Source organism: Podarcis filfolensis (assembly GCF_964270895.1).
Source record: "Podarcis filfolensis genome assembly, chromosome: 2".
Taxonomy (NCBI): Eukaryota; Metazoa; Chordata; class Lepidosauria; order Squamata; family Lacertidae; genus Podarcis; species Podarcis filfolensis.
The window spans coordinates 37,542,935-37,558,479 of record NC_139605.1 but is presented as its reverse complement, the minus strand read 5'-3'; the positions used below and the strand labels follow the sequence as shown (position 1 = coordinate 37,558,479).

Below are 15,545 nucleotides of genomic sequence, written 5' to 3'. Positions count from 1 at the left end.
GGAGGGGACAAATTTGGGTGTTTGCATTTTAATGAGAACCTACCCAATTCACACTTCCAAAACTAATATACGATGAAAACATAGTTATCCTTCAAAAATTCACACTTCATCAAATTTTATAATGCAATTCTCCATATACAAATATACATATACGAGGCAGAGTGATCTTAAAAAGACATATCAATGTAAATAACATACAAAAATGCATTATCTCAGGGCAGTTTATATTAGGAGAAATGCACACTAAAATGCTGACTAATTTCTGTGCTTTTTCCCCCTAAGCAAATTTTCTAGTTTAAACTACTTTACAAAATGAAGAAATGTGGTGAACTGAACGAAATTAAAATCGACAGGTTCAATTCATCCCTATTATACCTTGAATTAATTTTCTGGATGAATTCCAGAGAAGTCTTGGGCAGGTCTGCCCATTGCAACACATTCCTTGTGCAAGTGGAATACTCTTTTATCAGTGGAAATAGCAGATCAAAGCAAAATATGAATTACAGAGCCAAAGTCATGACCCCAACTTAAGTGTGAGTTGGGTGAACCGCATCTTGCCCTCATGAGAAAATTGGTGGGGCAGCAGATGGCTTATAGTTAGAAAATAGTTCAACTGGTTGATTTGAAACTTGGCAGTGTAGCAGAGGAAGATTTGAGGATGTTCCCTGCTGAATTTGAATAGAATTGATAATAAATTACATATTTTGAGTTAGTTACAAGTTTAGCAGAAGCAATACAGAAATTCACACGTGTGCTTAGCATGAGCCCCTGTTGCCTAGTAGCAGCCTGAGGAGGAGGAGAAGAAGAGTTTAGATTTGATATCCTGCTTTATCACTACCCGAAGGAGTCTCAAAGCGGCTAACATTCTCCTTTCCCTTCCTCCCCCACAACAAACACTCTGTGAGGTGAGTGGGGCTGAGAGACTTCAGAGAAGTGTGACTAGCCCAAGGTCACCAAGCAGCCACATGTGGAGGAGTGGGGAAGCGAACTCGGTTCACCAGATTACGAGTCCATCACTCTTAACCACTACACCACACTGAGAGGGATCCCAGGCTCCTTGATGGGCTGCATAGCATTTCAGTAGGAATAGTGCCAAGGTGGTGGATAGAGAAAGGAAAGTCTTCCTTTTCTGAGGGGAAAGGGTAGGGGTGTTGAAGGAAATAAGAAAGAGAAAGTCCCCTTATTCTCCAGAGCAAATTGGGGGGAGGCATGGAAGGGAATGTTCCACTGTGCCAGCGTAAGTCATTCTGCAAGTGAAATGGCTTTGATACAACCCAGTTTAAATCAGTGCTAATTACAGTGGTACCTCCAGTTACAAACTTAATTCATTCCGGAGGTCCGTTCTTAACCCCAAACTGTTCTTAACATGAAGCGCAATTTTGCTAATGGGGCCTCCCACTGCCACCGGCGTGTGACTTCCGCTCGCATCCTGGGGCAAAGTTCGCAACCTGGAGCATCTACTTCCAGGTTAGCGGAGCTCGTTACCCGAAGCGTTCGTAAGGAGGACGGTACATAACCCGAGGTTCCACTGTATTTTTCTTTCTAGACTCTCATTGTAATCCTGGTCTCCATCCTAATTACTACCCTTATTCAGAAAGAAAGAGAGAGAGAGAGAGAGAGAGAGAGAGAGAGAGAGAGAGAGAGAGAAAGGGAGGGAGGGAGTGTGAACACCCTTGACTATAGACTTGAGTGAACAAGGAAAGCTCTTAACACAACTTGTTAAACAAAAAGAGAGATGAGAGCAAATTATACTTGCATTGCATCTGTCAGACTGAAAGCAGCAAGTGAGAAGGGCAGAGAGAGAAATCACCGGAGTTTCCCTCAGCTGCCCTGCCTTCCCTGCTGCCACAGGGCCAATGGCCTCCTGGGAAGGATACCAGGAATGCTCCTGTGATACCTGGACCATCTTTTCCCACAGAGACATCTTCTGCCAGAAACATCCTGATGACTTGGTGTATGTTTATATTGCTTAATAATCTTTGAAATAAAACAAATGAATGGATGCAGCTTGTAAGGCACCTTGGGAGGATTTACATCCTAGAAGGTGGGCTATTAATCAGTGGCGTAGCGTGGGTTGTCAGCACCCAGGGCAAGGCAAGTAATTTGCGCCCCCTAACCCGTGGATTTGCACCCCCTAACCCGTGGATTTGCGCCCCCTAACCCGTGGATTTGCGCCCCCTAACCCTAACCCCCAGATGTTGCGCCCGGTGCGGCCGGCCCCCCTGCACCCCCCACGCTACGCCACTGCTATTAATAACTGCAATAATTGTTGTACTTGTGAGAATTAGGTGCCTTCATTTGTAAAAGGAACACAGCATGCCATAGGATTGGATTATTGAAGTGTGGGAGATTAAAACGGGTGGGTCCCTAGGGAGATTGATGGGGGCTTGGTGATTCTGTGGCTTCACAAGGCTCTGTTGGAATAGCAGCTGTAGAACCACAAGGAGTTTGAAGAAGAGCATAAGGCTTCTTGCACCCTCCCCCCAGATTGGAGGTGAAATATCAACAAAGGACCCATTGTTCAAAGATGTGATGATGATGGCCACTAGCTTTAAAAAAGTTTATGATGTCCCACCTTTTGTACACGGTTCTCCCTCTCCTTTTTTAATCCTCACAACAATCCTTTTAGTCAATGCCTCTCAGCCTGTTTTTAAACTATCTCAAATATTACTATGGCTAAGTAAATGTATTAGAGCAGCTGTGGAGAACCTGAAGACTGCATTCCCTAGGTTAACCTTGCAGGTGAGGGGTGTCACATGATGGTGGAAGTGGGTGGAGTCAATGCTATAATGGGCAGGGCCACCACACACACCCACACAATAAAAACTATGCAGTCAAAGTTTAGAATTACAACAATTTAATTCATGTTGAAAGAGCCAGCATAACACAGGTTTCTCCTTTTTCTAGCCTGACATTTAGAAGAAGAGGAAGCAAAAGAGGCAGCAAAGCCTCACAACTGCTAGATAATAGTTTTGTTAAATAAAAAAGAGTCCTAATAAAACAAGACAGTTGTTGCCTTCACCAGAAAACTATTGTGTTGTTCCTCTGAGGGATGATGTCATCAGGCAAAATAGGTTTCATTTCATTTCATTAGGACTGTTATTATTTGATAAATATATTTTTCAGCACTGCTTTGAAGCTTCGCCTCTCCTCTTCATCCCTCAGTTTCATTCAGAGACATAGTTGGTAGTTACCAGAGGTCTTGGGTGAAAAGGGCAGATGACTTGTTGAGGGGAGAAAGACAAATCCTTTCATGTTGCGTGTGCCCTTTCGTAAACTTGCAAGTTAAGTGCCACATCAATTGCTAGGCATGATTAAGTGTGCACATCTCTTCACATCTTGACAAGGCTAATCACTTTCATGAGTCCATTTCAGGAACCAAAAATATGCAAGGCAAATTAGCAGTGATTAAAAAAAATTGCATGCCAGCCTTTCATGGTTCCCAGGTGTGGGGGCCCAATTTGCTACAAGGCAATTTTCATTTCTTTCTTCCTAAAAGCCCACATCTGCCAAGTACGTTGGCATCTACCGAAGCTAGGATATAAATTTCCCATGAAGCAACTTCCTTCAGGATGAATTGAGTGAAGGCTGAGCGCATAATTGTAGACTTCTAGTTTCTTTAAAAAAAAATCTGGGAGAAAGATATTTTTATCTGCATCTACAGCTGAAAATGGCTGGGAAAAGATACTTTTTAAAAAGCCTTCATATGTGAGCATATAATTACTAGAGCCTTGAACAATTTATTTATATAGATATCACACACAGAGAGCCAGTGGGGGAAAAAACCTCTATTCTTATTAGTATAATAAAAATGGGGGTGAGCTTAATGGGTTTTGACAGTAGATACTTGTGTGAACTCTATATTATATATATTTTAGGCAGCAACTTCTGTTCCACAGAAGGGAGATGCTCACTTAGGCAGAAGGAATGCTCACAAGTTACTAAGCCAGTGCAATTCAGGGGATAGAAAATTGGGTTTGTTCTGACGGATCTAGGACCAAGCTCCCTATAATTGTATAGCCTTGGGAAATTACCTCACCCACAATTTCCTATAAATAAGATCTGAATAACAAATGATGAAGGGTTTGCTGGAAGGGTAAACACTCAAGGCTACAAAAAACACAGCAATTTTTTTTTTTGGAAAAAAATGTACCAGTATTATGTGGCACTGAAAAATAAAACTGGTAAGGAAAGGAAAATTGAAGAAGCAACAAGAAAGGGATGGTGTAGTGTGGGCAGTTGCTAACTTCACTCCTGCTGACATGCAGATTTGAAAACTAGCTCCCTCTGACTCTAGGTTCCAGCTTACAATTGTGGTAGAGATCACAGGAGAGCAACTTTGTGTATCACTGCTATCTGAATTGCCCCAACAAAAAAAGTACAGGACGTGCCAATAACGTGAAGTAATATTGCCAGATATAACGCTGGCATTCAGCATCACGGAGGACCTAAATTTAGCACCCAACCCATCTCTGATCCACACTTTCTAACTTTCTTTTTATCAGGCCTGAACAAGCAGAGAGAGAAAGGCATCCTTTTTGCGTCTTTCTTTTGCAGATATACAAAGCACAAGGTCCTTCTTCTCTGGCTGGACAGAACATGTGATGTCCACCATAACTGGGGGATTGGAGGATGCACACCTGTTGCAACATTAAGGAACCACCACTGCGGCTGGAACTACAATTTAGTTTTAGAGAAGCCTAAAGTACATAGGTTAGTCACACTGAGATGAAATTAGGAAATTTCACAACATTGTTGGGCCCAATATACCGAAACCTATTGCGCTTAAAGTTATTTTTTTACTCATTAAGAAGTTTCTATACCATCCTTCACCATCAGTTTCCAGAGTTACTTACAATTAAAAAGCACATCAGTGCAAAAACAACAACAAAGAACAGAATCAAGACAGCCTAAAACTCAGCACCTGTTATGTATAAATAGAATAAAAAAGTCAGTTGAAAGACTTTCTAAAAACTTGAGAAGGCTCAAAAGAAAAGTCCTACCAGATCAAACCAAAGGCCCATTTACTTCAGCAGTCTGTTTTCACAGAGGCCAACCAGATGCCTATCTATGAAGCCGTAAGCAGGGCCTGACTTCAACAGTGCTGTCCCAGCAACAGGGATTCAGAGGCATGCTGCTGCCAAAAATGTAAATAGTATATAGTCATTGTGGCTAGTAGCTACTGATAGCCTTTTCCTCTGTGAATTTGTCTAGTCCCTTTTTAAAGCCATCTGCATTGGTGGCCATCACTATGGCTTGTGAGAGTTTTCGGTTCCACGGTTTAACTATGTCCTTATCCTTTCAATGCTGGTAAACACCAGGCAAGCTCCCCAAGTGAGAGAGGGTCCCAGGCTGGTCTGGCCTGATTATGGGCAGCTTCATCAAGGCAGCAAACTTGGGAGGGGTGGTGACAAAAGAGAGGAGGAAAGTGTTGGGCCCTGCACCCCCAATCTAATCCACTGTCTTCAGGTGTGGTGGAAGACGCTATCCCAAGTGTTGAAGTAAAAGTCAACTCTCAGACTCGTCAGTTTGTGTATGTGGAATGGGATGGCGGCGCTGCCATCTTGCCCTTTGCCTCATGCAAACAAGCATGTCTCAGGCCACTGCTGCACCACAGCTGAGGAGCCCTCCTTGGCTGATACCCACCGCCCTTAAGATGTTATACTACTGACAGGGACTGTTGGAGATGAGCATCAGCAGATGACCACATAGGACAGGCAGGTCAATATGGGAGCAAACTTTCCTTCAGTGGTCCCCTCTTTTGTAAAAAATCAAGATGGGGTGGAAAAGTGAAACACATTTAGAAAATGGAAGATGTGACTGAACCAAGGCCAACTTGGTGTTTTGGTTTTTGGACCAAAAAGAGGAATTTGGAGTTTTGAAAAGATTCATGTATATACACCCCGAAGATGGCCTTGCAGAAATAACATCACAGGTTCATAATATCCTCCTAATATTATCTCCATTTCACCAACAGTGAAGTGTTATTATACTCTTATGTCACGACTCTCTCAGCTGGTGGGTTGTGGCCTGATCCAATGTGGGTTGCAACAGGAGCACTACCACCATTCAAGTATATGGGAAAAGATTAAGGAATGGATCCCCTAATGCATGTTTGGGTTAAACATGAGTCCTGGGTCTGGAAAGGTTGAAGATACCTGCTCTAGGCTTTGTAGAGAACTGTTTGCTTTTGCGTTTGACAATCAAGCTCACGATTCTCAGTACAGTAGTATCATTAAGATTAGTGCCTGCAGGAGGAAAAAATTATTCATGGCTTTTTCCAGTATAGATCTTATCATCAGAGTGACAAGATAAAACCCACCCCTTCCCATTTTCTTAAATATCAAAACAGGCAAACTTAGGAATGGCTTATCATCACTGAAATTGCACTGCCTATGAAATGTAAGTTTGAGGGAAGTCAAGAAGTACATTTTCCTCTGCTGAAAGGTGGCGGGGGAGCAGGGAAAGGAACAGAAACTGGACTGTGTTGTTATTACTGAACTGCTGGTCCTGACAAGACCACAGTTCCATTAGCCATGCTAAGTACTGTCAGTAGGGTTAATGGCGATGGCCTTTGTACAAAGATCAGATGTTTGCTAAGTCAAACAGCACACAAGAGTCAAACAGCACATAAGAGTTTGAAAGCAGTCTAATGGAAAAAAGCCCTTGAATACACTTTAGGGGAGAGCATACATCTGGCTTGTCAGAACCAGGCAAAAATAAAGGTCATATTTTCAGTACTTCCAATTCTCCTAATAAAATAATCCTAAGCAATTTTGTGGAAATTTATAAGAGCGTTGAAATAAAAAACAATGTTAACCTTATCCTCACCTACATTAATTTTATCCTTAAAAAAAACAACCCACAGAGTATATAGTATTACTCACTTGCTGCAGGAGGGGAGCAGAGGTTGGGAAATAGCAGCTTGCCGAAAGCATTCTTGTGAGTTTGAACCAGTGACTTCCTGGTTCAGTCATAAGAGCCCTGCCAGATCAAACCAAAGGCTTATATAGCCAAGCATTCTTTTCACCAACCAGATGGCCCTGGGAAGCTCACAAGGAGGCCATGAGCACAACTGCATTCTCCCTCAGCCACTGTTATATCCATGGCCCTGTACACTAGCATTTGTCCTCCAAGGTTGCTTTTAGACCTTGTGGTAAGCAAATCCTATATAGAGGATTATGAATGTTCTGCCTTTGTTATGTTTGCAATACACACTATGTTTATCTTATTTCTTTAGAGAGAGCGAAATAAACCACTTTATCACCAAATCTACAAGAAGTGTACACCACAAGGTAGAGTATGGTACTGTTCCAGACCATGGGGTATAAAATGGTTACATGCACTCATATGTGGTCGGGTACGGGTGCAAGGGGCAATCAGGTCAAGACCTTGGTCCTCTAGGTACAGAGAGCCTTACTTAAGACAGGTGGCACCTAATGGGGGAAGAAGATCAGAAGGCAAGAGGAAAGTTCAGCCAAGAGGTGCTTAAATACAAGGTGGTGGAGGATCTGTCAATTGGAAATACTGAGGTGTTACTGATTGTTTCTTTTCAATGCATCTATGAAAATGCTGTGGAATCTGCAACATGCCCTGCTATTCCAGGAAGCTATGAAACAAGCAGACGATGGCTAGAGTGCCAATGGCATAAGACTTACTGAGAAGATGAACGGAGAATGAAGAGACATTCTGCGGAGCACACAACTGTGCTTATCATGAGGCAGTGGGGATGGAGGCAACAAAGAATCTCTTCAAGTACCAGTTACCTGGAATTCTCTTTCATCCCTGCAGCCACAGATGACACCACATCTTCCCATTCCATGGCTGATGCTATGTTATGGGAAGCAGCCGCCTGACCTGGACCCACCTCACTTCTCACCTCCCTCATCATGCCAAATTGGGCAATGGTATCTTCAGAGGCATCCAAGTCAGCACAGGCTAGAATGCCTAAAGAAGGCACCAAGGTATAGTACATAATCCTACACTGCCCAATAGGGAACGTCCCATCCTCAGACTTAAAAGATGGGTGGGTCATGTCCACAGGCATTTCCACATAGGGATCAGCACCTGGAGTGCCCAGGGCCCAGTCATGGGGTACCAACTTAGTTCAATACGTGATGATTGAGTTTGGAAGGAGGGAGTTGTGTGTGTGGTAACAGGACTTAGCAGCAGTCAATGGAATAGGAGGCAGTACAAATTTGTCTTTCACCTGTCACCACGATTTCTGTCGCTATTCCACTGTTTATCTTACACAAATTCAAAAAACGGTTCACACACAAATCCAAACACAATCTCTATATGATTATTTATAAATATTTATAAACCACTCATATTATAACATATTGGAGCAGTGTTCAGAAAAGGAAAAATAAGCAGTAAATATACACCCAAAGTGATAAATTTAAAATAAGAGTACAAAACTAGAAGATGATCGGTGGATGATATTTAAGAATTTAATTCAAAAAAGGCTTGGGTTAATTATTTTTAAAAGTTATGCCTGTATGTGATACATCTAAATATAAAAGATTTTAATGTAACTATACTTTAATAAGGAACAAAACACCAACAGAATTCACAAAAAGTGGGAGTGGGGGGATAAAGAACTTACGGTCCAGTAATGGGGAAATTGGTAGAAGGTTGTGATATTGGTCCTGGGAATTACAAAAGGCAGTGGAATCTTTACTGAGCTGAAAGCTCCCACATATATTAATATTTGCCTATAACATACATGTGCCTACAGTGAATGTCTAAAATTTAGTGTTATTATTAACATTTAAATAGCTACAATTCCAGATGAGTTTTGCAAATGTCTAAAAACTGAGGTGCACCTTGGTGAATGTTGAACAGAAATATGCTCAGTCGACATTCCCTGGTATACAACCAAAATGTGAAGAAACTAAGCTATAAGCCATTTTTGAAGTATTTATATGGCAGGGCGGCCTATTAATTCTTCAAAAATACCCATTTTCAGATATGCATGGCCAGGCATCTGGGATTATCAGTATTCACATGTGAATGTTGATACAGGTGAAGAGAAGCAAGCTTAAAAATAACTTAACTTTCCATTTTGCCTGAAGTGGAGTTTATGCAGCTTTAAACTTTCACATACCACTGCAGAAGTGGATGGACTTTAAAAAGGTCTGTCAGTAACAGGGACAAGTCTACAGTATCAGTTTTTGCCAAACTATCCTGGGTTTTCAGTGTCCTCTCCTACTAAAAGGGTGAAGTTCTCTTATGAAACTAAGTAGCTGGCCTAAAGCATGGCTAATTGCCGTAAAGAATACATGAGCAGACAAAACTAGGTTAATATATCCAAATTGCATCTTTTTATCATATAAAACAGGGTTAAGAGGGCAGTTGTGGAAGAAGCCAACACAGGATTATTACTTTGCCTTTCCTTGTTCATTTATTCAATCAGATCAGAGAGGCAGGTCAAGAAGAAGTTACCCTTTAAAGATTAACAAAGAGTCTAGTGGCACCTTAGCACCCACGTTTAATGTGACATAAGCAGTCATTGGATCGAGTTCACTTCATCAGATGAATGAAGTGTTATCCTCAGTTGGGAGATGTGCACACATGCACACATGCACACACACACTTCTTGGGTTGGTTACAAGTATGTGCCTGAACCAACATGTGTGTCCAAGCACACACATGGATTCATTTTCTGATGCTTTGTTACAACAAACTAACATGGGTAGTCCATTTTCTCAAAGTGCTGAACTTTTCTTTCTTTTTTTTACAAGGAGACCACCTAAGTCAGAAGAAGACAACCTTCCTGCCGCAGCTGAAAAACCCAAGGGTGACAGTGGAACTCAGTGAGCATAATTAAGCATGAATCACATTTTATCACCGCCAGCTCTCTCTAACAATAGGTTGTTGTAAAATCTATTCAGCTTGCAAAATCACAGCAGAATGAATACTCATTAGCACTCTTCTCAGAGATGAAAAGAAACAGAGAGAGAAATAAGTGTGGTCATTTTCTGCGAAAGTAAACTATCATAGAGTGCAGTTCCTGAGGGCCACCCCGCAGCTTATTGCTTCATTGTGAACACGCGGTAAAATAGATGCACTCAGCCAATTTCAAATGTGGTGGTGTACATTGGGTCTACCTGTGCATTGGGTCTACACACCCTTAATCTGCAATGTGCGGAACAGCCCTCCATCATAAGGCAATTTTCTAGTGAATTAGAACCATTAATGTGTTATATTATTACACTAGACTGACTACTTGATCTTAGGAAGACCACTGCACAGAGTTAGCAGGCTGCCTATTTTTAGCATGCTCCTTTACTACTCACAAAAGCTGCTCCTTAGTCTTTTCTATGCAAGCTCAGCTTTATAGTAAAAGGGGAAATACAAAATTACACGGAGCTACACACAAATCCCCCACGGGGTGGGGTGGGGGGAGACATGAAAGCTACAAAAAGACTTTTAAAAGAGGTGTTCAGTATAGCAGCCCACAGTTTCCAAGGTGACAAAGTCAAATTAATTACATGCAAGTGAACACATAAACACAGCTGCTTAAAACAAAAGCATGGAAACCACAGCGAAAGAGCAAAACAGATTTTGAGAGACTTTTAGTAAAGGTGGGCATCACGTTTGTAAAAAAAAAAATATTAAAAATGAATTGAAATAAAGTTCGAAGGATCAAGTTTCTTTCACAAAGAAGATCAGATCAAATGAAAAGAAATGTAAGGTAATATTTTAAGTCTCACTCACCGAAGTCTGACTGCAAATCCTTTTTCAGCCCGCAAAGCATGTCTGCTATTTATCTATCAAAGCATTCAGCTAAATTGCAAGAGGCACTCCTCTCTCTCCGCCTTGGATGGCACTGGAATCACATTACAGCAGCCTCGCTCTCTCAGGCTGTCTCCCACAAGAGAGTAGGGCTTTACTGCACTCCTCCACTTAAACGGAACAAAGTCCTATTGACTCTACCAGACTGACACCCAACACATGGTACACTCCCTTGAAATAAAATTTAAAAGCGATGTCAGTCGAGATCTCTAGATTTGGAAAGCAGATTATTATTATTATTATTATTATTATTATTATTTTAAAAAGGTGAACAGATCTTTGATATGTTCCCTTAAGAAAATCCAGCAACAGATCTGTCAAACTGGCTGGCCACGAGGCAGAACAGGGCAAGAGTTTCTAAACGCAGGCATTAATGAAGAAATTCTGGTTGAAGGTGAAGCAGCATGGGCAAAACTGAACACTGGCTCCCCAGCTTCCGCAGAGAAGGCAAAGCAGGCACTTCACTCCCATCTGCATTCCAACTTAGCGCACGCTGGGGGAGAGCAGCCATCAGCCCACATGGGTGGTGCGCTCTTGTCTTTCAGGCAGTCTTTTGTTGCTCTCACCCAGGAAAAGAAAATCCATAGCAGTCCCCAGAAGGCTGGATTTAAACCTCTTCCTTTGTGTTTCTAAGCCAAAATGCTTTCCCTCCCTTTGCTCAATCCAGCGGCACAAGTGCAAGTTGGAAGGCAGCAGCGATGACTTAAAGGTAAAAGAGAAGGAGAAAAAATATTCTAAGTTGCAGGCAGCAACATTGTCAGAGTGAGGGAGAAGACTGCAAGTGCTGCAATACTGCTCCACGCCACTCTTTGCTCGCTCTCTCTCTCTCCACCCCCTTTGTCAACCGACAACTGCACGGCCTCCAGCACCTTTCAAGGCAATGTCAAGCTGCTGCCAAAGCATTATGCTCCCTTCTCTAAACACAGAGCCAGGGCACAGGAGCATGAAGCAGCAGTTCTGTCGCCTGATAACTCAATTTAACCCTTCTTCGCAGGGCAAACTGGCCAGCCGTGTGAAGATTCGCATTGCCTGCTTTGCGGACTTCGGATGGTAGGCAGCTAAGTTTTACTCAGAATAAATCCTCTTATATCAATGCACCTAATGTAGTTATGTTCATTAATTTCAGTGGGCCTACTCTGAGTAAAACATAGTTGAATACCACTCTGCAGAGTCTGTTCCCCCCTTCTATTACTTATAATAAGCACCAAAAAGCTGAATATGGACTCTAATATGAAGGAGGGAAAAGGAGCAGACACAACTGCACCTTGCTGGACAACAGAGATTACAGTGTTGAACCTTAGAGAAGTAGCAGTATTTCTCCCTAGAAGTACCAACTGGCACAGGAAGAAATTTGGGCGGTGGTCACTCAAGCTGAGGCTACTAATTCATTTTAGTCTGAAGAGTTGGGACTACAAGGGTCATGCAGGAATCTTTCCCCTAACGTAAAGCTTGAATCCACAAATTTGAGATTAAGAATCTCAAGCTCTACTGACTGAGCTACATATATTCAATGCACTGATTCAATGTGCCGGACAGTTGCGCACCACTCCACCTGCATATGCCCATAGTCTATGGCTTTGCAAATGCTTGCAATCTTTATGGAGAAAACGCTGCACTGGGTTGCTGAACTGGTTTCAGTACTAAAATGTCATGGACATGCAAAGAAGAAGAAAAGATGAACTTTCTACCTGACTGCTTGCCACAACCTCACAGGAATACAGAGGCACTGGCTTCTCCAGAGGATTGGGGGGGGGGGGGCGCATGATGCGCCATCGCAAGGAGCCAGCAGATGGAGCCAAATGCCTTCTGAAAATTGAGGGGGCCCAATTTGGCCCCAATACATTCATGGGGCCGAAACTACCTTGGCCCCTAGGAGTCAATGCCCATGTAGAAATATATTTAGCTGCCTTATACTGAGGCACACCATTGGTCCATCTAGCTAAGTATTGCTTACACTGACCCACAGCAGCTCTCCAGGATTTCAGGCAGGAACCTCTCCCAGTCCGAACTGGGGAGGTCAGGGATTGAATCTGGGTTGGTTTTTTTCATGCAAAGCAGATGCTCTTATTATTCAGCAATGATCCTTCTACAGAATGACCAAAAGTGCTCTCAGCCCAACAAGTGTATTTGGAAATCTGGCACCTGGATAGCTCAGTTGGTTAGAGCGTAGTGCTGATAACACCAAGGGTGCAGGTCTGATCCACATATGGGATTGCAGGGGGATGGACTAGATAAACATCAGGGCCCTTTCCAACTCTACACTTCTATGATCCTATGATCTCTTACTTCCCACCTTTCCAGCAGTACTACAACCATGGTGTCAACACTTTATCCTCAAACTGGCTGCCCAGTTTAAGGAAAGCAAACCTTGAGGTTGCTACACATACAAAAAGTAGCAAGGCAGATTCTGGAGAAGAGTTGATATTGCAAAAGGAAGGCATAGATCCAAGGCAAGCCCACAAGGCCACCCTGCACGACCCTGTCTTTCCACACTTCATAACATATTGGCCACGATCTGACCAAAGTTAACACTTTTTATGTCATATTGATTTTTTGAGAGAGCCGAGCATATACTTAAAATCTCTCACTGAAACCAGAGTGACATAAAATTGCTCGACTTTGGCTTGCTTGTGTCTATAATAAATGGCTGGACGTTGTGCTATCCGACTGCCCCTTTTGTCTTCCTTTAGGATAGGCTTGAGGGGAAGAGCTTCAAGAAGGCACATTCCAGCCAGTTCTTTATTTAAAGATCAGACAGCCAGGGATTACCCAGCCCAACATTCTTGACACACTGTCCTGCTATTCATGCCCAAGCATTTCCCATTCATGATGTGCTTCAGAACAGCATGCCTGAGTTTTTAATAACACTGAATTCTTATAACGCTACACCAATATGCCCGAACTCACGCTAATGAATCCAATGCAGTGTGCTAAAAATAAAATGGTGTGGGGAGAAGACCCTGAAAATGGGGTGATGAAGATGCTTGATTGCATAACTGGAAAAGTTTCCCCTTTGAAAGTTAGCATGGGTAGAACAGTGGAAATGTTGTATTATGTATTTAAATAAATAAATAAATAAATAAAGCTAGTGATAGAGATTGTACAAGACAATGGCCACAAATGGGAGGTGCAAATTTTTGTCTTCATTAGACATGGGAAGTCTCTTTCTTTAACAAAATGGAGAAATGGAAGAACCGTGCTGAGTACTGTGTCCAGTTCTGGGCACCACAATTTAAAAAGGATATTGACAAGCTGGAACATGTGCAGAGGAGGGCAGTCAAGATGATAAACCTACTGGAATCAAACATTATGAGGAATGGTTGGAGGAGCTAGGTATGTTAAGTCCAGAAAAGAGGAGACTGAGAGGAGACACGATAGCCATCTTCAAATATCAAAAGGGCTGTCACAAGGAAGATGGAGCAAGCTTGTTTTCTCCTGCTCTGGAAGGTAAGTCCTGAACCAATGGATTCAAGTTACAAGAAAGGAGATTCTGACTACGTATCAGGAAGAACTGTCTGACAGTAAGAGCTGTTGCTGTTCAACAGTGAAACTGACTCCCTCAGAAGGTGGCAGGCTCCTTGCTTGGAGGTTTTTAAGCAGAGGTTGGATGACCACCTGTCATGTATGATCTAGTTGAGATCCCTGCAATGCAGGAGGTTGTACCTGATGATCTCCGGGATCCCTTGCAACTCTACAATTCTATAATTCTATGGTGATGTGGATACTTCCCTTTCTCGCATAATAACCTAAAAATAGCAGGTTATGGCTTTAAATTGCTCCAAATATTGGTAATCATCATGCATGGAGGCTCATGACATGATTTGGGCTATGCCACCAGAGGCTTCTGTTCTTTTGCGATTTGCCTTAATACTTAATTTCAATATAATGGAGAGATACAAATACAGAATAACCCACATGTATGCAGTAACACCTGCCTCCAAATGAGGGTTGTGAAGTGTTTGCCAGACCTAATAAATCTTTATGTATTTATTTACTCTAACATTCATATCATGCCTTTCTTCCATCATGGAACACAAGGCAGCATGCATAAAATTTTCAAGCAGTCACCATCCAATGACTGACTAGAATCAGACCTGCTTAACTTCAGCAAGGTAGTGTCTTCACATGCTTTTAGGTCACACACTGGAACCCATTAAAAAAGAAGAGGATGAAACAGACAATTGTGACAGACAGTGGAAATTAACCACGACACTATGATTTATGCACAGTAACATCTCTACCTTGGGACAAAGTCACTTGCTTAGGGTTCAAGTGCCTTGAGCAGAAAGCTAAAATTAGCAAAATCAAAAAACCAAAGCACACAGAGGAGAATTATACCCTGTAATTTGTTATTAAGGGGAAAACACCACAGTTGTCTTTGATAAATGCAATTAGTAACAGAGTTGAGTTTGCAATTAGAATCCCTTCACACACTGCATAGCATTTCCCAAGAAAAATCATTGGGTGAGCTTTGGAAATTTTTCAGAAAAAAGGATACTGCTGGAAACTGCTAATTTGGAGTAGGTACAATGCATTAGTTAAAAATGACAATGAAGCTGATTGTATTAATAGTGTACCCTTTTTAATCTTGCATGCGCGCGCGCACACACACACACACAATATACGCATTAAGAAACCTGAACCATCATGGTAATTGGATTAAACATAGTAGGTATGTTTTTTTCCTAGAATACCTCAAACTAGCCCTGCAATTAACTTTTGTATAATGAATGTCCAGAGTGAGG

At 42.1% G+C, this 15,545-nt stretch overlaps 1 protein-coding gene across 8 annotated transcripts in view; it reads right to left on the bottom strand.

Moving 5' to 3' along the window:
* GRIP2 (glutamate receptor interacting protein 2) overlaps window positions 1–15,545 on the bottom strand; it is a 364,533-nt gene that overhangs the window by 104,472 nt on the left and 244,516 nt on the right. The window contains exon 1 of one of the 8 annotated variants that reach the window (XM_083602691.1): window positions 10,723–11,635. The exons of 6 other annotated variants lie outside the window; for them this stretch is intronic. In XM_083602691.1, coding sequence (XP_083458817.1) covers window positions 10,723–10,762 — 40 coding nt within the window. In that variant the 5' untranslated portion in view covers window positions 10,763–11,635. Of the gene's footprint in view, window positions 1–10,722; window positions 11,636–15,545 lie in introns of those variants that run through there. One more of the 8 variants, XM_083602690.1, reaches the window with a different exon arrangement.